Source organism: Xiphias gladius, chromosome 17, assembly GCF_016859285.1.
Source record: "Xiphias gladius isolate SHS-SW01 ecotype Sanya breed wild chromosome 17, ASM1685928v1, whole genome shotgun sequence".
NCBI lineage: Eukaryota > Metazoa > Chordata > Actinopteri > Istiophoriformes > Xiphiidae > Xiphias > Xiphias gladius.
Genome location: NC_053416.1, coordinates 20,764,590 through 20,791,295, shown reverse-complemented (window position 1 = coordinate 20,791,295; position 26,706 = coordinate 20,764,590). Strand labels below are relative to the sequence as shown.

The window sequence follows — 26,706 nt, the reverse complement described above, 5'->3', positions numbered from 1 at the left end:
GCTGCTGCTTCCCTCTACCAGCCTCAGCGCTGGTGTGGCCCGGATCCCAGCTGCTGCAGCTGAAACATCAGCAACAACACGAGTTTCATTCTGACCATAGCGCCTGACAGCAGCACAGGCGGCACACACGCCTGCGGCAGCCGGCCTATTAGCTGCACACGAGGCATTAGATGGTCTCAAGCCTCACCACACTGCTGACACACAGTAAATGCAACATCCCCAATCACAAAAACCCGTCATCTGGTCTGCACTTTAAACAGATGTGATTGCATGCAGGGCAATGAGAAATAAATGATCCATGTCATGAATACACAGACAGGTGCACACATAAGACTTGAGCATACCTGTCAATCCGTCTTAGATGCCCACGCCTTCGTCTTTTCCAGTCTCTCTTAGCACCAGGTCTGAAGATGGAGTCCCTGGATCCGTAACGACTGGGGAGCCCGTCCACCTCACACTCTGAAGGAGGGGGCACTAGATAAGACAACAGACACATATTTTCATATGCAATTCAGCATTCAAAGCATTTACGTCAGTGATTTTAAATAAGAGAAGGACAACAATAAATTCACTTTCTTACAAACAAAAACTGTCAGTATTGAGGATAATCCTCAATGGCAGGCAACAGCTGACAACAAGGTGAGGCTCTCAGATGGGGAGGTTTTCACACAGAGATGCTACTGTTGTGGAACAAAAGCAACCTGTTGTTCTTGACTGTCACACATTATCTGCACCATCTTCTAATCATATGCACCCCGGAATTTTGTGATGAGAGACAGCTCAGCTTTGTTGTTCCACCCACACCTTGGAAAAATTTGGATGAAGCAAAGGGAGATTTTTTTAAAAATTTCCTTTAGATGATCAGCAGCTGGAGAAGAAATATGGTAAACTGCAATTACCTCCAAATACGGCAGTAAGGAACTTTGGAAATCTTTGTAAACATAAAAGACGCAGAAGCCTTGGATGAGCGATGTCCAGCTGTGAAACCCAACTCAGTGGGATGACGTGGGTCATCGTCGGCTCAAACCAAGATGGTATTCTCATGTAAAACGGAAACTGGAGACAATGCTCTACACTCTGATGCATCTTTACCTTGTTAAAGCAATGGAGCTGAGAAACTGATAGATGTGTCAGACACTCACTTTGTCCCGGAAAGTTCGGATATTGAGAGGGGAGGATTTTATCATTTGGACCAGTAGGCCTGCCACTTACAATTCATTCTGCATTACTGGATTGCAAGCCAGAATTACCAAAAAAAAAAAGAAAGAAAAAAAGAACCTCCAATCTTCTAAAGTTCCGTGAATGTAGTTCTTTAGTCAGCAGAATTAGAGCAATTAAGTGTTAGACGATGATTGCAAAATATACGCTTGCTCTCCAAACAGTTTTACATCTCTTGGGAAGAAACACAGGTACTGTCCGCTGACTCAATTGAACACATTACAACTAGAAGTTGGCAGTATATGTACTCATGCCTACATTATACTAGTTTAAGAGGCAGACGATTTTTTGGTACAGACATATAGTGCATGTCGTAAAACAGCCATAATAAATTGCCCTAACATACATGTGTCACCATCACACGTAACTAACAAGTCACATACAATTCATGAATTACTTAAAGAACACAATGATCCACATTTTTGTGAAGGGCTGAATGTGCAAACTGCTCATTCAACATCTATCAACAAATATCAAACAAGATGCATTACAATAAAGCGGCTAATATGCAGTTTATCTACAGTATACCCACCTGAGACAAGCCTAACACAGACTGCCAGACAGATTATGCACCACTAGGTAACAGGAAATTGTAACATGGCTTGCATTAAGTGCCCACAGTGCTGCTACTGCTGCTGCTGCAGCCGAGCCACGGCCATAATGATCCCGTTTTATGAGCATTTAGAGTCCCTCGGGGTCCATAAGGTGTAAGGTGCTGACCGAAGCGCCTGACAGTCGAGTCTGTGTGTGCGCTTACCTCAAAATGAAGGATCATAAGAGTCCAGAGTACCAGTTGCCTCATGCACGAGTTCAGGCAGCCGCATACAGGGAGCGTGTGTGAGCATGAGTGTGTGTGTGAGGAGGGAGCCTTTTGCTGGTGCGCACAAGAGAGAAAAAGATACTCAGTCAAACTGACTTTATATAGAGAGTCAGAGAGTGAATTAAAGAGAGAGAGACAGACAGAGAGAGAGAGAGAGAGAGAGAGAGAGAGAGAGAGAGAGAGAGAGAGAGAGAGAGAGAGAGAGAGAGAGAGAGAGCAGCACAGATAAAGATGGAGGTGATGATGAAAGCTAGACTCCGGTTAGATGAGTTTGTTTTTCCAATCAGCAGAGAGAGATTTTCAGGAAAGCTGTAATGATTGTTTTTTTTGGGGGGGCAAACACACAATGCACCTCGTAATTTGCTTCAGTCTGTAACTGTAAATGTCATTGTTTTCTCCTGTGAAATAGTGTTAAACTGTAGGCTATGTACAATGTAAGGCGGTAGGGGCTGGAGTCATATCTTATAGGATCATTTTTTTAAGATTCGTTGAGGACTGATTGGTGTTACACTTCCAGCTCTGCAGGGGGAAGCCGGCTCAGCCACCCTTCAGCCCACTCTCAATATCCTATCTTCCTCACAAGCTGCCTGACAGAACTGCTGCTGCTCTCTTTCTCTTTATATATGTGTGTGTGTGTGTGTGTGTGTGTGTGTCTCTCTCTTTTTACAGGGTAGGGATAAGGTTTCTTAGACAGATCCAGGAGACTGAAGTGAACTTTCAGATCTTCCTCTCAACCAGGTCAGGACATTACTGCTACACATTTCAGATTCCTGGCTTCAAAGGTCATTAGTGTTAGTAGATTAATTAAGTCTCCCCATATCAGAAAGATGATTATCCTCAGGTTATTGTCTAATGAAATAGTTAGCCTAAGTACAGTATACACTATAGACTATACAGCCATGCCAATGTTTCTGTGAGGCTTCATTTACAGGTATAATGTTTACCATTCTCACAATTTTATTTTAGTGTTTTGTGTTTTAGGCAGTGAGATAAATTAACCCTTGGGGACAATTAAGTTGAAGTATACAATATAAGCAATGGCTTTGCTGCAGCGGATAGTAAAACATTTTTAAAAAATGGAATGTGGAAAATATGCTTTTTTTCTTTTTTGAAAGAGAGACAAACGGGCAACACAGACAGAAAACCAAGACTATAAAGCCAAGTTGGCAAATACCCAAGATGCTTTAGTGTTGCTCAGTCAGGGCTGACCATCACTATCTGTGAGGATTAGATTAATTAGTTTGTTACTCAGCGAAACAAGTATTTGAAAGGACAACACGAGCCGAAATCTCGATGCGGTCGCAGCTCACCACATTTCATGAAGGCACATAATGACCTGATCAGAGTAATCAATCACAAACATGACTCTTTTGTCAATAAGGCTTTTGTTTGTATTAGTCGGTAGCAAACCCATGTTGCCTCCTGACAGAACCGGTGTTGTTCCTTCTGACCACAGCTGAGTTGGGATGGAAGGTGGAAACCAGTCAGCAGTCCATCAAACACATCTCCATTCAGTAAATTTCATTTTAACCAGGGCTGGAAAGTAACTAATTCCAACCAGCATGTAAGTGATGGATTGACTGGTTGCTCGATCATATTCTATAAACGGTTAGTGTCCGGATGCCACAATTAATATTTATAGTGACTTTGTATTCTTACTCGTACCACCTCTAATTCCAAGTTCATATCTAGACAATAACTCAGTCCCCCTACTTAGCCTGATATATCGCCCTGGCTGACAGTCTGCTGAGGTCCCTGGCAACCACCGACTGAGAGCAACTGAACAGAACTGTACTTTTTACCTCTGAGGGGAGAGAGACCTGAATTTGTGCGTGTCATTTTGCCAGCAGGCCAATTTTAGGAGAGCTGGGAGAAACGTCCCACGAAATACGCGATACTTGTGCTGCTAGATTAACGCGTGCTCGTGAGGGGAATTCAGAGAAGGCGGTTTCGAGTGAGCTGGACGCTGTTTGGCTATTTGTACATTTTCTACCAGTGTTGTGAGAGGTGGTGAGGCCATGACGGAAGAACAGGTCGTCTGGGATCCCATTAGCCCGGTGCTGTGTTGGCCGATGGTGAGGTTGGAGGTTACTTAGTGATGAGGGTGTGCAGCTGTTCTGCTGTGTCACTGCAACTTCCTGTTGAACCATTTGAAGCTGTCAACAAAACGTGTAGTGGCGGGGGGCTACTTGGATATAAGGAAATATTCTTTCAGACCTTGATTGTTGTGAGTACATGAGTATGTAAAGTTTCAACTCCAACTGAAAACACGTTAATAAAACTTTTTGCAGTCAAAAATAATGTCATTTTATTAGTTTTTTAAATTTCAAATATGGTTTAACGTAAACCACTTTGATTGGGTGGTATGGTCTAGACTGAGAACTAACGGCATTTCGACTAATTAATGTAAGAATAGGCAGCCGAATGACTGAATTCAACCAAAATGGACGTTTTACATGTGTTTGCTTTTTTTTTAATGAGATTAAAAATGTCCAACTTTCTTCTGTTGCTTGTTTTCTTTGTTTTTTTTGCATGAAACAGGATGACAGTCGGATGATCATGTGAAAAATGACCTCAACAGAAAAACATGTTATACAAGTTTTTACGTAACCTGTAAAATACCCATTATAATTAGCAATTTTGAACCACTTGGACCAAAACAACAACTTCTGACCAGCTCATCTGCAGATGGATCTATTACATGATTGGATTACATTTTTTGACACACCCTAAAATGCAAGATGAGTTGGCAATGTTTTTTTGTTTTTTTTTTAAATTATTATTCTTTACAGGAGAAGCATCAGTGCATTTGTTTACGTATATTTGGCTTGTAACAATAGATAGAAAAATTATATGGCTTGGCCATGACTGAGCTAAAGATAGTGTATGGTTGTTTACTAGTGCACATGTTGCCTATCTACAATCTTAGGTGTAATAAGCAGATGATCTCTTATTGCTAATCATCAATTGAGCTTATTACATTACTGTAGCTGGGTTATGAGTCCTAGTAATGCCTGACAGACTGACACAGGCATGTATCATAATGCATTAGACTGTCCCATCATGTTGTAATGTATTTACAAGCATTTGTAATGAGACAGCAGTCTTTCTCCAGCTTTTCCCTGCAAACACTAGATCCGTACTTGCCGAGCAGAGGAACGGGATTTATTGTGTGCACTCACCAAATAAACCGTTAACCACATTTAGCTCCTTCAATTCAATCTAGCGCCTGGTTTTCTGCTCTTATAGCAAACTGAACACAGTCCAAGCCCAGTGAAACAGGTGTCTGTTATTCCAGCTGCATGAATCATGACACAGTGCAGCGCGAGGAAGGTCCATGGAAATGGATAAAGGAATGATTATTTATCGGGAGGAAAAACAAAAGCAGTAACCAATGTTAAACAGAAAGCTCTATAGAATGCAGTGTGAGAAAATACTGCAGGAAGAGCAAAACCCTGGGCAGTTTTTGCATTGCAGATCCAAAACATTTCCTTCCTACAGCATAAATTATGGTCAGAAAAAAACTCTTTTAAGTCTTTTTTCATCAGCAGACATAGTTCAATGAAACTATGAAAAAAACAAACAAAAACAAAACGTGTTATCAGACAGCAGCACAAAAAGAAATCAAGTCTTGTTGGGATAGAAATGAAATGAGATGAGAGAGAGAGCTAAATGAGCTGCGGGTTGCCATGTTTAAAGGTGAAGTAAAGAATGTTGAGTTCTACAATGAATTGGTGGCTACTCATACTTTTGGTATCTGCCTGTTAACTTATGGTATGTAGAGTAAGGTCCAAAAGTCTGAGACCACTTTCCCGTTCAAGTGAATGAGAGGTTTTTTTTACACTAAAGTTTGAAACAAACCTTCCTATGACTTAATAATATATTGCTTCAATTGATCTACTGAGCATGAAATAACAATAAGATGCTTGCTTACAACTTTACCTAGTACTATTAAAAGGAAATGAGAACAGTAGTTTGATCGAGTAGTTTGAATGCTTCTCAAGGCAGCACACCTGAAAGGCCTGACAAACACTTGGTATACTTTCACCTTTTCTCAGGAATTTGCGGACATTTCACCCAACTGTCCTGTTAGATTTGGTACGTGCCCAACAACTTATCAATTTATTCAACCTTTATTACTTTTATTACTACGGCCTACAGACTGACAACATCGTGTAATTTCCTAGCATAGCTCTGTTCAACAACCACCTGAGCAAAGGTCTAAACAGCCAGAAAGACTCCAGATATCTTAGAAAAACTGCAGCACACCGTTTCACCTCTCATCGATTTGAATCCAATTATAACACTTGAAATTACACTTGAATCCGATCCCTCCAGGTCCTGGAAAGCTTTTAAACCAGGGGAGGAACTCAACATAGCTAAGAAGGATGTAAAGTCAGAGGGTGAAAGAAAAAGATTACAAGATAACTGATTTATGTCTATGCAAGTACTTGAGTCTTACAGGAAAAGGCTTTTACAAGATAGACTTTAGGTTGGTGAGGAAATGCCACATTATTCCTTCTCTCCCCAATATGCTACAATCACCAATAATATTAGGAATAGTCACAGGCAATGTCCCTCATTCATGGAGTCTGCACTGAAGAACCTATATGCAACGTCTTTCCAATGTTTTAAAAATTTTAACAGCGTTAGAAATAGACTGATGAATCTGCCAGGCTGATAAATGCTTATTGCAGATACTGTATATTGTTACTGGTGTATATGTAGGCCATGAGTAACTGCAGTACAGAAAATGCCAAAGAAACGCTGCCTCCATTACATACTTCGACAAAAAGCTCTGACAAGTTTGTTTTTCAACTACAAAATGTCTCGCTCAATAAATATCCTGGACACAATTCTAAAAAAAGCTTGAAAACCTATTTTCTCAAGCAGTTTTTTACTCCAAGCGATGGGATCCTACCATTAATCTTTTGCTTGTATGGGCTTAACTTAAAAATAATTTCAGCATCCCCGCGACTGGTAGAGAGTTATGTGACTTTGCCATCAGCCTTGATGCTGAAGAGATTCTTTAAAACCTGCAATGACTTTTTTTTTTTTTTGGGCCACCTGGGGCAGGACTAGCTCGTCACACTTTTATAGGCAAAACTATTTACTGGATAAAAATGACTAAATTCACCAAACACTAAATGTTCCATTTTATTGATAATAGCAAGCTGAATAAAAGTCTTTTACATTATTGACAAAATGAATGAAATGTCATAGAAAACATACTAAGATGTGCTCTGGTGCATTAGTGCCCACCGTTTTCTTTAGATCTACACAAATACCAATGTCTCTACGCGGACGTTGAATTTCTACTTACTTTTCTTTTGTTAATCTGAAGATATGATCTACTTAAAGTCAATTTCCTTAGTGTTGATTTATCTGCATTGAGGATGATTTAGAAAGCACAGTATTCATTCCAACAATCCTTATGAAAATACTGTCACAAACTTAAAAACTGAGATGCATCTCTTTACAAAATCTAAAAACAATCACTTGCTTTATTGTGACACCCTTTAGTACAAGGGCTTCTACATCTGTTCTTCAATGGTTCTTGAAATATATGTTAAAAAAAAAGAAAACTAACATGGTGAACAGTCAATTAAGATGAATTAGTTTCAAATGCTAAAAAAAAATAAACTATGAGCTTTACTGTGGAATGGAATAAACAACAATCAATCCATTTACACCAGGTTTTAAAAATCACCACTCTAATAAATATAGAAAACACTGTGGAATGCATAAATTATATCAATGAAGAATTGCTGTAAAAGTAATGCACAAGCAGCAACTGTAAGTTTCCAAAATAGCCTTGCTGGTGAAGTATTTCCTGTCGGATTCATTATAAACTCCTCTGGCAAACCTGAAGTTATCATCTGAGCTGTCCTTGAGGAGGACTACAGATGTGGAAATTGCAGAGGGATCAGTTCAGTTTGATCATGCACTCTCTGGACTTGCCGACTCCAACCCACTTCACTGAAATCAGAAAAAAAGACAAGATGTGCCTGGCAGGTTATGCAAAGTGAAGAACAGTTTGGCTGGAGTTTCTCCATTAATGTAAAGCGTCTCTTTACAAACCTGGCACTTGCAGGAAATCCTCAATGAACCGAATGTATTTTTGTGCCTGTGACGGCAGCTCCTCAAAGCTCCGAGCCGCCTCAGTACTGCAGCACCAGCCAGGCAACGTCACGTATTCCACCGACACCTGCGTCAAAACGTCTGTGTTTGCTACAACAGAGGCAGATCAATAACACTGAGTGAAGAATGAAATGATTTTGTTTTGGTTTACAGTTCCCGATTCACCAAAAGACTGTGGTCAAAACACCATGTCGGACAACTGTCCTTTACTGATATTTATGGTCACGTATGCAGGATGACATGTCTTCTCATCTAACATGCTGTGGTGCTCCTGAGTGTAGATCTAATGGTTGGAAGACTGTAGCACAAGCAGAAAGCACTTAGAGAATTACATCTAGATCAGGAAAAGAGCCACTTCATCAAACATCCAGTACATTGACCACAAACTGCTAAATGTATACAGGAAATTAGTGTTAACATGCTTGTTGATGCAGCTGCAGTGTCATATGAAGCAGAGAGAAAGTTTTTGTTTTATCATTCTCGGGTTCAGTAGCTTGACAATTCAATTTGCTTTATTTGGCACGACAAACACAGAGATACACAAGATCTGCTGCAAAATAGATTTTCAAAAGCCAAGATGCTGCACACTTGCTAGTAAAAGCTGACCCATGTAAAATCAGACATTAGGGAGCATTAAAGCTATGTTCATTCACCTGAGTAACCAAATCCTAAGTAGTAGCTTTGAAAATAATAAACCCTTTACTCAATTAAATATTATTAAAATGTCAAGGTAAAAAGTGACCACACATTCATTTGAGAGAGAGAAATGCCAGTCATCTAGTGCAGATACCAAAATTAACATTCACTGTTTCCAGCTTCTCAACAATGTGAGGATTTGCAGCTTTAATAGCACTGTTTTATGGTATATTCTTTATATAAACGGAAAATGTTATATCCTCAGCTTTCTGAATTTTGTTCAGACATGAAAAGCAGTTTGAAAGATGTTACGTTGGGCTCCAGGAACTTGTGAAGTGCATTTTTCATTATTTTCAGGTGTTTTAATCAATTAATTGAAAAAATTATTGTCTCATTATCAAAATAGTCAATAGATGCAACCCTACAGTCTCTACACACTGCCCCCGTCTCCTTTAAGGCAACACTAAAACATAATTTGAAGTGTTTTACCTAATCTCATTATTTATATAATTTATTAAAGCTGCAGTGACGTATTGGCCAGTCTTACTACATCTGAATTTTTGACTGTTGAATACAATTTTGCAGACAAAGAGCAGATCCATGAAACACTGAAGTGGGAATGACCTACCGGGGAAACATGGCAGAAGCTTTCCATCAATTTTGTAGGCCACACCGACTTTAATCTCATGCAACATGTCCAAAATGTCCAACTTGGTCAGGGCAATTCTACAAAGAAAGAAGCCACTCTGTTCAACTCTGAAGACAATGGACAGTCAGAGCACATGATGAAGTATGTTTTCTACACTATAACAGCAAAAACTCCAAGTACGCCAGCAGGTGAGGATAATAATCAGAAATGGTGTGATGGTTCCTTACGCAGAAAAGCCATTGACCATGTGAGCGTATCTGACCAAAATCAGGTCCAGCCACCCACAACGCCTCTTTCTGCCTGTCGTCACACCAAACTCTCTCCCTCTAGACTGTAACAGCGCCCCGATCTCCTAAAGTACAAAAAAGTAGAAATACACAGTCAGCTGACAACCAAGCTTAAGGAGGAAAAAAAAACAAAAACAAAACAAAAAAATCTACTGGTTTAAAAAATGCATCTATTTTTACTTTCAAATTCACCAAGATAATTCAGCAATTTTAAGGGATATCATGTTGATTCTGGCAGTTTTGACACTGTGGGAGCAGCCCAGTACAGCCACACTCCTCTACAGTCAACCACTGAGCAGCTCCACCAGAGGAGTTGAGGGGCAGACCCCCCCCCCCCATCTTCCACACAAAGTTTTTCCCAGCAATCCCAGAGATGAGCCGACTTATGTCTCACCACAAGTCTTCCTCTTTAACCTCAAGTCTGTAGCTGACAGTACCTGAATGACTGATGATCCACTGAGGGGCTAATAGGAGAATCTGCATTAGTGGGACATAAGCAGCCTCAATGTGGGATGTCATGTGACTTAACTCATCGAGCCTCTTCACCATTTACTGAGAAAGGACTTACCCAGCAGAGTGCTGGCAATTTTACAAAAAGCTGCCGATGTGTGCCTGAGAGGCCCGTGTGATGAATCTGATGCTTTCATCACACCACCAATGACTTTTCAGCTTGTCAATATTTATCTCTAATTAGTTTCATTAACACATTTTAAAAAAGGGTCTTTTTGCTCACATTATCCTGCTCTGTTGGGAAAGCACCAACGCCCACCCGGGTGGTGTACGCTTTAACAACACCGTATACTCGGCCAATGTAGGATGGGGGCACGCCAAGGCCGGTGCACACTCCTCCCACAGTGCAGTTAGAAGACGTCACGAAAGGATACGTCCCTGAAAACAAAACAAAAAACAAACAAACAAAAAAAAAAACATCTGTTGACCTGAGGAAGCAAAAACATCCATCCATTTTCATAATCAATTCCACAAACCCCTTGTTGCTCACCAAAGTCAATATCCAGGAGAGCAGCATTGGCTCCCTCTACCAGGATCTTCTTACTGGGTCCAGTAAGAGCTTTGTGCATGAAATACACACCGTCAGTCACCAGAGGATGCAGCCTCTTAGCGTATCCCTGAGAAAACAGTCACATCGGTAAATTCATAGAGCAAAGCCAAATATGAACCATCTGTAGATGTGCTGTTTGAAATCTACAATTTATGTGTGTGAAAAAGCTATAGAAAATATGGTTGTGGGGGGGGGGGGGTCAATACTATTCAGCAATAGATACTAATCATAACTGTAACAGTCATCCATTCAAACTGAAAATGAGAGGGAACAGACAACCTTTTTAAGAAATAATCTTGATCACTGTAATGTCCTCACTTTTTTTTCTAGTCTTAAAAGCTGCATTACAGTGATGCAATTTTTCAAACTAAAAGCTGATAGCAGCATTACAGATGTTTTTTTTCCTCAGATACACACATACACAAAATACAGGCCTTTTTTACAGCACACATATTGACTTGTCGTGGTACGAAAAGCGCAGGTGGAACTGATAGCATTAACTGTAGCTCTATTCAATTCAAGTGTCACCTGTAAGTCATGACATTGACAGCAGGACTCTGAAATAGAAGCAGCTAAATGGAATTCAGCCATGATTCCTTAAGAAACATTGTGATACGTGATCTTGTCGGCCCTGGCTCTACATGACAACCTGTCCTCACCTTCAGCTGCTCCAGTTCACTGTCAATGTCAACGTTAAGGTTTGGATACATGGTCAGGAAGTGTTCTGCCAACATACGAAACCTGCAAAAGGGACCGAGTTTAACAGTCTATTTACACAGGCCCATTTACGTCTACCTGCAGCCCTCTCTATGCAAACATACCTTCACACATCAATTTCACAACATGATTTACAGAACAGACAGGCTATTATAATGCTTCTATGAAAGCAGGGTGGCAACAGTTGTCATGCCTTCCAGTCAGGTGTTGCCACCTGCTGGCAGGAGAAGGTACAGAATCTTCAATAGTCAAAGCAATGCATTATGATGCTACAAACTCCACACTTAAAAACTACATCTGCTCATTGTGCTACAGTATAGAGATTAAAAAAAAAGAAACACACCCTAATGACCCTAGTTTAACTGACTTCTAAACTCATACTAGTAATTTGACAGGTATTATTGCATTTAGGGATGGAAACACAACAGCATTTGGAAATGCTCCAAAATAAAGAGAGACTAAGACATTAAATGCTCTGCACACTAAGATTCACTAAAAGATTCACTGTCATCCCAATCCTACTGAGATTCAAGTTCTCTTAAAACTTTGAAATATGAAACTTGGCAGTGACTTGAAAGTGCTGATCAGGGGTCCCCATCAGCTGTTCTAGAACTTTATTGCATCTTAGATCACAAATTAATAAAGGAGATGAAAAACATAAAAATACTCACTTGTCTTCAAAAACCTTGAAATCTGAGACAAGGTCACAGATTCGCAGACCGTTCCGAGCCGCTTTGGAGGAGTAGGCAGGACCAATACCCTTTTTGGTGGTTCCCAAACTGGAGAAAAAACAAAAACGGGTTAAAAACTATAATTAACTATTTATTTAACAGAAAACTATTCACTCTCTCTTGAGAACAGGGTTGTAGTACACATTATAATATACATTTCACCCAAATGAAGATTTACAAACTATTTGAACTAATTAGAGTAGATTTACTTTTTCCCTTCTTGTTGCTGCCGCTGTTGCTCCTGGATTCCATCAACGGCTTGATGGAAGTTGAACACTAGGGGTGGACAGAGAGGACAGTCAATAAGCTGACATTTCTAATTCAAAAACTTGAATGACAAAATGCTTACTCACCAATGTGGGCACGATCAGAAATCTTCAATCTGTCCTCCCATCCTTGTAATCCTGCACAACAAACAGTAAAGCCCCTTATCACATGTTCGCACTCCAACAAATATCTATTCTACCTCATCTATCTGGGTGAGATTACTACACACAATACCCACTGTTTTCCCTTCATGTCATCTGATAATGTTGTACATGTTAACTATTTTTTACTTATACAAGTACAAAAATATACTCCCTATACTTTTCAGACATGCCTCTTTTAATAATACAGAATTTAAGAAAAAAGTAAATAATAATAAAATGTTGCTAGTCTGATCATTATGCTAAGTGACATACTGAAATAATTTTTAATACTGACACTGCCAGACAACATTTTGATACCGCTGCATCGCTCTTATTTAGAAAACTTTACCTTTGCCTTTCTGCAGGTTCTTTTCAGCCTCCTCAAATAGACCAGGTAGGTGTATCACCACTCCGTTGCCTGTAAGGCAAAATTAAACTTTTAACCGACCTAATGGGAAACTGCTTTATGCATTATCACATAAAATATTTCAACAAACTGCTAATGTTTTCCTTGAGGTTTCATTTATATAATACAAGCTATCGTGTTGCTAGTCACTTTAACAAGTGTTCCTTTCCTCATTTCCTGTTTTCGTGACAGTGGGGAAAAAAATAGCCACCAAAAAACAGAGAAAATGCAAAATTAAGAAAACGCGATATAAATGGTGATTATGATACCAGAGCAAAGTAGAAACATTGGGTATATTTCGATTGACGGTTGGTTTTAAAAAAAAATCTGATTATGTTATATCTTTGTGTGACTATGTACAGTCCCTTTAAGTCTTCTGTGCACTATTTGTTGATTCCCAGCTTCTTAGCCACACCTTGCTAAAACTAATGCAATCTAATCAATCAGTATAGCAGTAAATTCTCCCTTGATGGAGGTTAAAATGTTTTTGATTTAGAAAGGTGCTGATTCAATTATAAAGTCATTTTGGAGGATGCAGTTTGTGGTGCTGATAAACTGTATGGTGTTTTTCTGAGAGGTGTTTGTGTTATTTAGTCTACCCATATTGATATAAATGGGGTGGACAAAATATTAGAAAAAAAAGATTAAACCACTCTGGATCAGCTTCAGTATCAACAAATACAATTGTAAGTCTCAGGAAGCTAGGATTTAGTGCAGGGCATATAGTTGGGTCCATGAGTATTTGGACAGTGATGGAAGGCATGGAAGACCACAGAAGACAAGTAAAGTGGATGATCACAGAATTCTTTCCTTGGTGAAGAAAAAACCCTTCACAACATCTAGCCAGGTCAAGAACACTCTCGAGGAGGTCGACATATCATTAACAGTCTACAATCAGGAGACGCCTTCATGAATGTAAATACAGAGGGTTTACCACAAGGTGCAAACCACTGGTAACACTCAAGAACAGAAAGGTCAGATTAGACTTTGCCAGAAAACATCTAAAAAAAAAAAAAACCCGCCCAGTCCTGGAACAAGTTCTTTGGACAGATGAAACCAAGATGAACTTTTACCAGAATGATGGGAAGAGAAGAGTATGGGGAAGAAAAGGAAAGGGTCATGATCCAAAGCAAACCACATCATCTGTCAAACATGGTGGAGGCAGTGTCATGGTATGGGCATGCATGGCTGCCAATGGAAATGTGCCACTGGTGTTCATTGATGATGTGACTGCTGATACAAGTTGCAGGATGAATTCTGAAGTCTATAGGGCTCTGCTATCTGCTCAGATTCAGCCACATGCTGCAAAACTGATAGGACAGAGCTTCACAGTACAGATGGATAATTACATAAAACATACTGCAAAAGCAACCCAAGAGCTTATCAAGGCAAAGAAATTGACCTGACCTCAACCCAAATAACCATGCTTTTCACTTACTTAAGGCAAAACTGAGGGCTGAAAGACCCACAAATAAGCAGCAACTGAAGATGGCTGCAGTAAAGGCCTGGCAAAGCATCTCAAGGGAGGAAACTCAGAATTTGGTGATGTCAATTGGTTCCAGACTTCAAGCAGTCATTGACTGCAAAGAATTAAAAATCATTCTTATATTTAGAAAATTTTGGTGGTTTGTCCAGTTACTTTTGAGCCTCTGAAAATGGGGGACTATGAATGAAAATGGCGGTAATTCCTAAAAGGTTAATGTGATATTTTTGTGAAACCCCTTGAATTAAAGCTGAAAGTTTACACTTCATTTGTGATCCATTGTTGTAGTGTGCAGAGGCAGAATGATAAAAGCTTTGCTGCTGTCCTAATACTTATGTACGTAACTGTATCTAGGTTTGTAGCACAGGAATCAAAACTCTGCCGGAAGTTCCCCATTGTTCATTAGTAACGTAACAACAGAGCCCAACAAAAGGAAATATTTGTTGTTCTAACTAAATTGATCTATGGGTGCACATTTGATGTCGGCGGATATTCATTGTTGACATTACTTTAGGAAATGCCAGCACTGAGGAAACCTGAAAAATGTGTGAAACTACATCCTGTTACTAGCTTTGCTGTGATCACAGGGTGTCCCCCTTCTGATGATTCGACTGATGTGTAAGAGAGAAGTGTATGAAAAATAGCATTTGGTTCATTAGTATCTTGTCTGTACTCTCTATAAACTGGTTTGGGGGGTATTCTAGAAATCGGGTTTAGTGAAAAGAGTTTTTTAAACCTTGAGATGACAGGAAAGTCTGGGGTTTCTGATCCAGAAACACAGTTCACTTTAACTCGGGGTCAGGTACCCCGGTTAACGCACTGTTTTTATTAAACCCCTTGAATAAAAGCTGAAAATCTACAATTGATGGATTTGTTTCAAATCCATCGTGGTGGTGTATAGAGGCCAAATAATGAAAACTGTGTAACTGGAAAATATTTATATACCTAACTGTAGGTGTACCCAAGGAACAATAAACAGACTGTATGTTGATCCTATACTAATATATCTAAAAATTACTACAAAACCAGTGTCACTTCCTCAACAACATGACACATAAGGACAGATATGGCTGTCTGCTGTTTAATTTCTGTCCGGATAGTGATCATATACTAACATTTTATTATTATTATTATTATTTATTATTTATGTTCCCGCCAACTTCATATCTTTGAAAAACAGAACACAGAGATTGTCTCATACCGATGAAGGAGACAGCCTTTTTGTTGAGCACTCCACTGGGCAGCAGGTGGAAGTCGTACTCCACAGAGTCCACAACCACTGTGTGACCTGCATTGTTTCCTCCCTGCAAACAGTACAAAACATTCAGCTTGCTAGAAGGCAGTTTTCTGATGAGACAGAACACTGGAGGGCAAGTACACAGCAGAGAAACAAATCAACACTGTCCTTAGTGCTGATTTGTCGTGCTCTTATATAACACCTCAGCCTGATGTGAACAGCGGGGCAGGGTGTTTCCAGGTGGCTGTGGCTAAGAGATAAAACATTTCTGTTAAATGTCACTGGGTTGACTGGGAAAATGAAGAGCAACCACTGGCTAACATGGGGCAGGTGGTGTTTAACATAACGTTACGTTTAGTTGAAAAGGTTATCGGTATTCATGGAGGTCATTTGATGGAATAAATACACAATTTGCTACCAGGGAAGCTGAGAAAAACAAGCTAGCAGTCCCTGCTAGCATCAACTTGGCACTTCCACATCCGGGAGGTCAGACAAGGTTGTTGACGTTGGAACCAGGTCATGAATATTTAACGGCCGCTAGACGGAAACGACTCACACCAAACTACAATTAAAATTAGCGGATATTTTAATAACAGCAAACAACACTGTGTGGTATAGTTAGCGGGCAAGATGCGCATGGAATTCGATGATGAAGTTCTGTACCTGACACCTGCATACAATATCCGCATCCATCGCGAGCAAGTCCACAACTTTCCCTTTGCCCTCGTCGCCCCACTGCGCTCCGAGCACAACGGTCAGTTTGTTCTGAGGCTCCTTCGGGACGGGGAGCGACGACTCCTGCTGGGTACTCTCCCGTGGCCGCTTCACAACCGGCTCCCCGTTAGGCGAGTCGGTCTCTCGCCCGTTTACGTTCGCCATGGTGCTGTTGGATGCCATGCTGCTGCCCTGCTTCTACAAACCGGAATATCGTTTTACCGCGTTTCTCTGCGTCACAGGAAGTGCGCGTCTGTCGCCAACCAATAGATGGCAGTGTTTCTTTTTTTTTTTTCATTCATCACTGTCTATCATCTATTTATCTATTCTCACTATAAATCTATTCGTCTATAATTGAAAAACTGATACATAAATGTTGCATTAAACTCCTGTTTGTTTATTCTAATAAAAATTAAAGACCACTTCAGTGGAATCACGAAGAGTACACGGGGATAACACGATTCAGTACAGTAACCGTACTGTAGCCATATTGTGCCATACCTCGCATTCGTGGGTTCGTTTTTTTTGTCGTTTTTGTCGCATGTTGGTGCATTTTTCTTTTCTATTCCTCAGAATGTGGGGATTAAAAACATGTTAAACTCGTGAGAGAAACGGTTGTTAGCCGAGTGTTATTCTGCTTTGATAGGCGAACACTCCAATGGGACGCGCAGGCTTTAATTTATGAACTGATCAATTAAATAACTTTAAACAGAAAGCAAAGCAGCACATCACATGAGGTGGTTCATTGATTGAGAAGAGCTCATTAATTAATCGATTAATTAATAGGTTAGTAAAAGATCTTTTCTACGTATGCAAGCACTTACTGTTCATATAGTGGAGGGACAGACAATAATTGAATTTAAACGTGTTCATTTGTTTACTAATATTCAATAATTGACTTCTTTTAACCAGCTGTTGTTATTTGATTAAACACAGATTTGATTGATAGAGTCAACAAATTTAAACACATGAACAGAAATGTTTGGGCCCTAAGAAGCCGTGCATCGTTATATACTGTACAGCCTCGTGGCCCTGTCCTGTAAAGGGCTCCTGTGTCTTAAACGGTAATTCAACACGGACCTCACTGAGCACAGGGAGTTAAGAGATTCAGGTCTGTTCAGAGTCGGGTCCACCAGGGGACACCAGGGGACAGTCAGCCACCTGAATATTATCGTCGCAGCCATGGATTCGAGGAAGCGCCGGACCGGCTCAACGGCAGTAAGTTGAGGGCCAAGGGTTACCGAGGGTGTTACCGGCTTCTGCCGGCCCCTCCGAGGGCTCAGTGCTTCACCCTGCTGGGCTGACGGGGATTTCGGGGGACGATGGGCCTCCACAGGTTAGTGAGCCTGCTCGGGAGGAAGAGGAGACCTGCTGCCTGCTGCCAGAGGAGGGACCGGCCGGAGAACTATGTGAGAGATGGATGAGGCTCCAGCAGCCGGACTGCTCCCCTGGGTCAGGGGAGCCTCACAGCGGCTCTCGGGACCCTCCGTGTCAAACGTGCATGCCCTTGCATTTATTTACACCTTCGGGATTTCTCCTTGCGCTTTTGGTCAGATTATTGCCAGGAAAGCGAGGAGAATACGCTGTTTTGTTTTGTTTTTTTGTGATTTTCCCTTTTTCTTTTTTTCTCTCACCGCGGCTAAGCGTGACCCGTACCGCCGGCCCCGGGCCTGTTGCCTGTCTTGACTAAACCAAACACGGCATTGACTCGATACTGCGACGTGTGCGTCGAGCTGATCTCGTTGACGACTAGGTGGCAGCAAAGGCAGCGTTTTCGACTTGTGTGTCAACTTGTAAGGCCCCCGCCACTCCAGGTCATAAGCCCACTGTTTTGTTCCTGGTGCATTTAAGCATTTATCAGCTTAGCAGAATAACTGAATTATTTAACAGAACGCTGAATGCAACAGTGAAAGTAGGATGTCTGTTATCAGTCATTGTTGTTTAATGATGATTTTGTAAACAACCCACATTTGTTTGCAGGCTGGATTTAATTTAGGAGCACACTTCATAACATATTGCAACATAATATCTTATGAAAACATACATTATTAATTGGATTTCGTTGTTGACAACTTGTAATTTGTCAGTTTTATGTATTATTTAGATATAAATGATGAGTTTCACATGAAAAAACCTAATTATATTGCGTTGAGGGCTCTAAAATGACAAGTAGACAGCGTAGAATTACCTATGAGGCTGAAACAGCAGGCGAGAATGGTGTTGACACTTATTCACCCCATTCGGTTTCACTGAAACACACATTTCAAATTCTGCAGTGTTTCAGCATAACATGAGCTCAGTAAATGTTTGTACGGAGGTAACTTCATCTTTTACGATCCCGTAAGTATCAGTATATCAAAATTATGCCTGTGTATCATCGTGTTTGTTTAAGCACATCGGTTAATTATGAAATGCATTGTGTCCCAAGTTCTCTGAGGAAAATTTATGATTTGTAAATGTGCGTGGTATCAAAATTGTCTTGACTTTGGCAACACATGACACTTATTCATACCAAACAGCGGACAAATGACAGACTCGTCCATGAATAGAGTGACACATTCAGACTTTATTCACCGTATAAGATACTTCAAAAGCAATTGTAATTCTCGGAAAAGCCACAAAAGTCACAGTCGACTCGTTGATGCGGCAGCTCCATGAAACCAAAACTTTCTTGTGTATATCTGGACATGTTCAGAGGGGAGAACGTAGCAGTGGCCTACAGAACTGACAGGCAGATGTTACACTGATCACTGGCTGTCAATTCATAGGTCATCACCATGTGCCCCGTTGCTCTTCAGCTACTTTCATGTAAAAGCCACTGAACACCTTTAACAGTGAAGTTTGTCGCTGGCAAAGTCAAAGTAACAGAACTCCCCCCGTATAAAAAAACAAAAAATGTAATGGAAAAAGCATTCAGGGTGCAGGTTGTGTTTGGTGGCTCTCTGCAGGTAACAGCCCCTCCAGTGGAACGGACACAACTTCCACATGGAGTTGCTGTTACATCCAGCAAGCACCACACGGCTCGTCACTGACAACAAACTGCAGAGCTTCTCCAGTTCTTCTCCGAGCCCTGAGATCACACCTGCAGGTTCCTCAAGGCGATTTGGCGCTGGTGTGGAAATATACCTGAGATGAAAGCGAGAGAGAGGGAAAGCGGAGAAACGGAGCAAAAGAAAGCACAGAGGTTAACTCAGGATTATGACTTGGAGGCAGTTGCTTTAGTACGTGAGGAGTCTCCACTCGCAAGTGACTTTGACCCGGCAATTTCCTCCTCCCCGTTTTATTGCCTGAAGAGCTGGCATCATTGCTCACGCTCTTCCAACAGCACGGCCAAAGGGCCAAGGCCTGTGCAGATAACACAGATTTTATGGCAGCTGTCAACATGAGGGCGCTTTTCAATATGTGAATACATGGGTGTGTCTGACCTGTGTACCTGCAGGCCTCACATTTCCTGCTTTCTCTGACATTTGTCCTCGTAATTACTAAAACATTGGCTTCATAGTTCGTCAATATTCTATCAGTTTGAACATAATGGTGTTTTTTTAAATTCTGTAATTCATTTATTCTTTTTTTTTTGTCTTCTCCAGCTTGCAGAGTAATAATTCTGTAGACTTTGCCTTGCAGTAAAACACCGTGCACAGGAAAAACAGAACAATAAAGCAATTAGATGATTAGCAGCTCTGTTGAATAGACCAATGAGACTGCATCCATCTACTTTCTGCTTCTTCGAGGAAAGAAACACTAACATTCATTTAAAAATGAAAAATATTTCTTATTCAATCACTGCGCCAAAATACCCTAATACTATTGGCCTGACAAACGTACATTTTTCAAAAATTACAACGGATCAAAAAACATAAAAAATGTAGTTGTGGACTCCAGACTATTAAATAAGATTAAGATTTTTTCTTACAAAACATAACAAGCTTTTTCATTGTAGTAAAAGAAATATAAGCGGGAAAATTAGATTTTTCCTGTTCACCACTGGCTTTCTTCAGGTATGCTTTTAAAAAAATAAATTGGATGTGTCCTTGTACATCATTTTAATCCATTAAATTTCATATAGAAAACACTCCTCAGTTTTGGGCAGAAGCTGTACTCACCTTTAGATGCATGACCCGCTGGTTTTTCACAGGACAAGGCCAAAGGTTTGAAGAGCAGCGGCTTGTCGTGACTTGCTGCCGGGACAGAGCCGCTAAGAGGGAAATACAGTACCGAAAAGCAGAAATACGGCAGCGAGGGCCGACAAGGATGAAGACACGGAGAGTGATACTGACAGGTCGACGGCAACTAAAAGAGCCACATTTTTGATCTGAACGTCAGCAATGACAGCAAAGCACTGGCAGCGGGGCAGAGCAGCCAGTTTAAGAGATCAGGAGTTGGTGGACGGTTAATTATTACACTCGCAGTCAATATTTAACAGGCCCAGCGCCCTGCCCCTCGGTCCAACATCCTGATTCCACACTGAGTGACACAGAGGGAAGGGCCAGCATCAAGCACATCTCTTTTGTCCCCTGCACAAGATATGTATCAAGTGCCTCAAAGGGCCTGTAGAAATAACCCAGTACACCCTCTGAGAGATGGGCCTTCTCTGACTCATGTGATTTGAAAAACTTGAACTCAGTGCCATTTGCCATGTCCTAGTTCATAAGACTTTTGCATATTAATGGAGATGTAAATTGCAAAATAAAACTCCCTGAGCCACTCAAGGGATCAACCGTGAGGGACGTGACAACATTTGTTAAAAGATACTCCCTGTGCTTTTTGTGTTTTAGTCACACATTCATCCTGACGTAGGCTAAACCACGATGTACTGAAGTATCGGCACGTGAGCCCAATCTACGTTCCCTACTGAATTCATCTTTCTCACACATGCCATACGTACACACACCCACGCCCAATGACCAGTGTAAGCAGATATGAAGCTCAGAGGTATGAAGCAATAGCACAAGAGGAAGCAAAAGACTTCAGACTGTAGTCGCAGAGCGGGAGTCAACGACAGCACAATAAATGGCTGATTGAATGGTTCGTTAAAGATTGGTATAGGAGGAGGATGCAGAGTGCACTTTGATGCATAGAAATGATTAATAATGTAACAAACTGTGAACTTAATAAGGGAACAGAGGAACTCATTAGGTGCTAAATGATCCTGGATGATACAGTGGTACAGTGAAAGTTTACTGTTTTGCACTGGTTTAAACAAGTTCCTATCTCTTACCATCAGTGGCTTATATTTTACTCTTATGCACCTTACATTTCTGCAGCTGACTCCTCTCTGCCATGGATATTAAATGAATATCTTTACTCTCTGATTTGTTAGAGGAAAAAAAAAAAGCAATGCTATCAGATGTTCTAACAGGGGCAAAAGTCTCTGGAGTCATATCAACAGATTCATAATGAAACAATGTATCCACTGTTTTTCCAGCCTGGTGTAGACATGTTCACTTGAGAATCTCTGTCTGTCACTATGCAACTGCGAGCCCCAAACGCCTTCAACATTGTATTCAAATAAAGTCTAAAAAGTAGTGACATACAGCTATTTTTGTTCTAAGTAGTAGCGTTTTTATACGCTCTGCCCCCTCTTTTATTCATACACTTAGGCTATCTTATCTCAGGCGTTCAAGGGATTGGCATGCCTGAGTGCAGAGTCCAGTGTCTTAGAGAGAAAATGTGCCCGGTTTCAATCTTCCACGCAGATAAAGTCGTTTCTTGTTCCTTATGAATGGACGGTGCCTGAGGTCATGATCATTTCAGCTGCAATTTAGACCAGATAACATCAATCTGCTGAGCATGAAATTATCTCGTGCGCAAGGTCACATGCAGTCCCTCAAATCTTGACTGAGGTTGTCACACTATGACTTCATTTCAGAAATGATTGACTCCATTAGGGGAGATGATGTTCTTTGACGAACAAATTGTCGAGCTTTCTGAGTTTCTACGTCTAATCTAAGATTAAAACAATCTTTATCTTACATGTTACTTCCCCTTGCTTTAATTTTGTTTTCTATCAGCAAATCATGTCTATTTGTATTTAAATTTTGCCCCGAGTTTTGATGGGAGCGAGCACACCGAGGCACTTTGCCTCTGTGTACATTTCTTATTTTACTAGTTGCCCTTTATGTATTTTCCTCATATTTACTGGACTTAACCGGGGAGCAAAGATCAGAAGAAAAAGCAATGCGGGTGCAAGACGTTACATGATTGTGTCAATAAAAAGATGTCCACTTTTCCAACTTGCTACTTCAGACCTTCAAACACATCTCCACTTGGCACAGCCAGACCTCAGAGATCAGATTACTAATGTCTCTGAGATAAAGAACAAACAGAATTTTTTTCCCCCCTTTTTGGTTGACTGGTTCGATGTTTTTTGACATTAAGTCAAGAGAAATCAAGAAGTCTAACAGATCATAGTTGAGTAATCCACTCACAGTTTCTTCATATTTTCATGTCCTGACATGATGTAATGTTGTAAGGAAAAACCTAAGTTTTGAAGGCAGGCTCTCTGGGTCTATAAAATATCTGTGTTGTTTATAAGGCCTGTACCATGGACCTACAGCACTGTAGTATATAGTACTTTTTTTTGTCCCATTATTAATTCCCGCTGTTCCTTTTCATCGGCGTGCAGTCTGCTGAGCTTCTTTTTCCCCTTCACACAAGAGGAGCTCATCGTGAGCTGTATGGAGCCTTGAGACTGACACAATCTGGTAGACGATTATCCGTCAAAAACAGAACTGAATGGCATCAATATAAATAAATAATATTGTTAGTTAAATAGTTTAAACAGATTTCCTTTATCTTCCAATCAGTTGACAAAATAACTGAGAACGTTTAATTGCTTATTTTACTCTTCTATTTATCTTTCTCTGCCCGTTTTTATTTTTCGACTCATTGCCATTGTGCAGGTTGAGAGAGACGAGAGAAATGCACATTGTGGTGAAGACAGACGCGTGCGTGAGCTTCCAAGTAACGCTACCTAGCGCATTTTTGTAGCAATGGCTAACCAGCTAAAATGCGGTAGAAACTGCTGCTGGATTTTTCTGAGGTGCTTCAGCGGTACACTATATGGATGACTAACATGTTGTGCGCGGGCTGGTGTTGTTTCAATGACGAGAGTTAGCTCCAGCTCGCTAGCTAGCAAAGAGGCTGGCGCTCAATGCGTTTAGCCAACAGTTAAGCTAGTGAGACACACAGTCCTCTCCACTGGTAAGGCGCGTGTATTTCTTTGTAAACTCTTTTTTTTTTATTTAACTAACAATACAATTAACTGATTCATTTACTAATATTTCTGAGTCGTTTGATAACCTCTAAAGGCACTTTGTCAGCTTCAGGACGCCTCCCACTGAGCTCTTTCGTGGTTATGATTTTCCAACACCAACACACACACACCAACCTTTGACACTGACACGACACCTTATGAGTCCCGTTCGTTTTATCACGACCACGTGTCAGATATTCTTAATCAAATGACAGGTTAGAAGCTGCAGTTTGCTGCATCGGTGATGTTCAGTGCACAGCCAATTCTGAGGCATACTTAAACCTGATAAACCAACAACAAACATTTGCACTCGAGTTTCACTACACAGTCTGCTAATATCCAGCGAAATTTAAAATGTACACAGTGGCAGAGGACTCCAAAACATCTGTAAATCACTTAAACTGCCGTAATCAGTGAGGACACTGTTGAATCAATAGGGTTTTTTATTTTTATTTTATTTTAGTCTAACCTTCCTATGCTTCATCTACACTTTTCTTTTTGAGGTATTTGAATCTTATTTCACTTGTCTTCACATACAGTGTCCCACAGCAAGTGTCAGCACGGACCCCGATCTTAAAACCACAATGCTGAAGATGTTGTTTAGACGAGGAACAGGTCTGACTGTAAGAGGTAAATATCCCCTGGATGGAATTTATGAAACTGAACAGTGAGCAAATCTTTTGAGTGAGGACACCTCTGCCACACTGAAGAGTTTACCAGTATGACTGCAGCACCCACTTGGAGTTTGAGGAAGCCTTCAAAAAGAGGTATTTCGACCTCTAGTGCCCTCCATTGGTGACCAGAATGCATTGCAACAACAGCAGCAGGCCTCTGCATTAGCTACACTGTAGCTAATGGGAGCAGAGATCCACCACAACTAATAGTGCAATAATTTGCTGTGTACTTTCAAGTCTGGCATTCAATGAATCTCCCACTTTCCATTCCTCAGTCTGATATAGCTCTCGGCTGTACGTGTGAAGGTCCCTGCATTTTGACATCATCCTCTCTTCCTTCCTCAAACTGTTTCTAAAATCCAGAAGAAAACCTCAGCTCTCCTGGCTGAATGCGTGATTCTTGTCAAATGGAAGTGACCCTTCATTTCCCTTTTATCCCACGTCAGAGCTGTGATACTGTTGTTTTGACAATGAATATTTTCTGTATTCATGGAGGGAGCCCTCAAAACCCATTTCCTTCAGGCCTGATGAAATCTCTACCCTCTTAAAGTAGATCTGCCGGTTTTCTCTGCTGGTTCACTCTCATGCAGGCCTATTCATCCTCATCCTGTGCTTGAATCTGTAATGTGGTACTCATTATTCATCCGCCTCTAAGTCTCTTTCTGGTAAAATGTTTTCACTCCGTTTTGGTTTATGAAGTCCAAATGTTTTTTTTTCTTTTTTCTGAAAAATCAATAAACAAATTGTTCAGTCAAACAATAGTGCTTTGTCTTGCTTTTTTGTTTGGCCTGGGAAGCAGCCATCGTAGTAAAAAAAAAAACCTCCTTTGCGCAGAGCGGCTTCCTTCGCTGTTGATCAGGTCGATGTGTTTGGGGAGTTCAGGGAGAAGAATTGGCAGTGATCTGAAATGCCACCAGGTGAAGAGCTTTTGTTCCGAATTGAAGTGCAGCTTGACAGCCAGAAAATGTCAACACCACCTTGAGAGACCTTTTATTTTTGAATCATTGGCATTCATCCAAAACCGTTTCAACCCCCCACAGGTTTTATTATAATCCATGGTACTTGTGCTATCAGTCAGTATGATCACACTAACTGCCACATTAACTACTTGATAAATAACTCATTGACCAAAAATTGCTTATTCAACTTCCTACAGATGCTACCGGTCCCCAACTGTGTACACATGTAGAGCTTATTTGCAGCATACACCTTTCTTGTACTGCACACACTCCCAGCAGTAGCCATCAAATCCCAGTCTCCTATTACCAGCTGCTTCTTTCACAGCATGAGATTAAGATTTATACTGCACAGCACAGTATATTGTATGTTATGATGGGACTTCATGACAATAACTTGGTGTGTTCTTAAGGACGTTTTTGACAGCTGAGGAGCTCTACATATACATATATACATACAGCTCTGGAAAGAAATTAAGAGACCACTGCATAAATTTCAGTTTCTCTGATTTTACTATTTATAGGTATGTGTTTGAGTAAAATGAACAACTACTGATCCACACCTTGATAGACCTAGCTGTGTGGCATGGAGCATTGTCCTGCTGGAAAACCAATCCTCAGAGTTGGGGAACATTGTCATAGTCAAGTTTTCTTCCAGGATAACCTTGACCGTGGCTTGCTTCATGCGTCCTTCGCAAAGACGCATTTGCCAGATTCCAGCCTTGCTGAAGCACCCCCAGATCATCACCGATCCTCCACCAAATTTCAAAGTGGGTGCAAGACACTATGGCTTGTAGGCCTCTCCAGTCTAACCATTAGATGACCAGGTGTTGGGCAAAGCTGAAAATTGGACTCATCAGAGAAGTTGACCTTACGCCAGTCCTCTATGGTCCAATCCTTATGGTCTTTTGCAAACCTCAGCTCTTCTTTGCTTCTCATTGATGAAGTGCTTTTTTCTAGCTTTACACGGCTTGAGCCCTGCCCTTAGGAGCCTGTTTCGAACCGTTCTCGCCGTGCACTACACCCCAGCTGCCATTTGCCATTCTTTTTGTAGGTCACTTGATGTCATCCTACAGTTGCTGAGTGAAATTCGAATGAGTTGACGGTCATCCCGGTCAGTGGGGTGTCGTTTTCGCACTCTGCCGCTCTGTAGCTTTGTTGTTCCCAATGTCTGCTGCTTGACCTTGTTCTTATGAACCGCCGTCTTAGAAATTTTAAGGATGAAAGCAACCCGACGCTCACTGTATCCCTCTGCCAGTAAAGCCAGAATTGAACCCTTCTTTTCCTCAATCAAAACTTTTCTTTTGGCATG

The 26,706-nt window shown here is 40.9% G+C and overlaps 1 protein-coding gene across 1 annotated transcript; it reads right to left on the bottom strand.

Annotated features, from left to right (window-relative positions):
* Positions 1 to 7,176: 7,176 nt before the first annotated feature.
* Positions 7,177 to 16,763, bottom strand: adssl (adenylosuccinate synthase, like). The gene is made up of 13 exons (XM_040151319.1): positions 16,459 to 16,763; positions 15,760 to 15,862; positions 13,019 to 13,087; positions 12,613 to 12,663; positions 12,469 to 12,535; positions 12,200 to 12,307; positions 11,471 to 11,552; positions 10,752 to 10,878; positions 10,485 to 10,639; positions 9,692 to 9,816; positions 9,444 to 9,541; positions 8,120 to 8,269; positions 7,177 to 8,017 (listed from the first exon to the last, which is right to left on the bottom strand). Exons 1-13 carry the CDS (start codon positions 16,690 to 16,692, stop codon positions 7,965 to 7,967), a joined length of 1,422 nt encoding a protein of 473 aa, XP_040007253.1. The 5' UTR covers positions 16,693 to 16,763; the 3' UTR covers positions 7,177 to 7,964.
* Between the last annotated feature and the right edge of the window lie 9,943 nt (positions 16,764 to 26,706).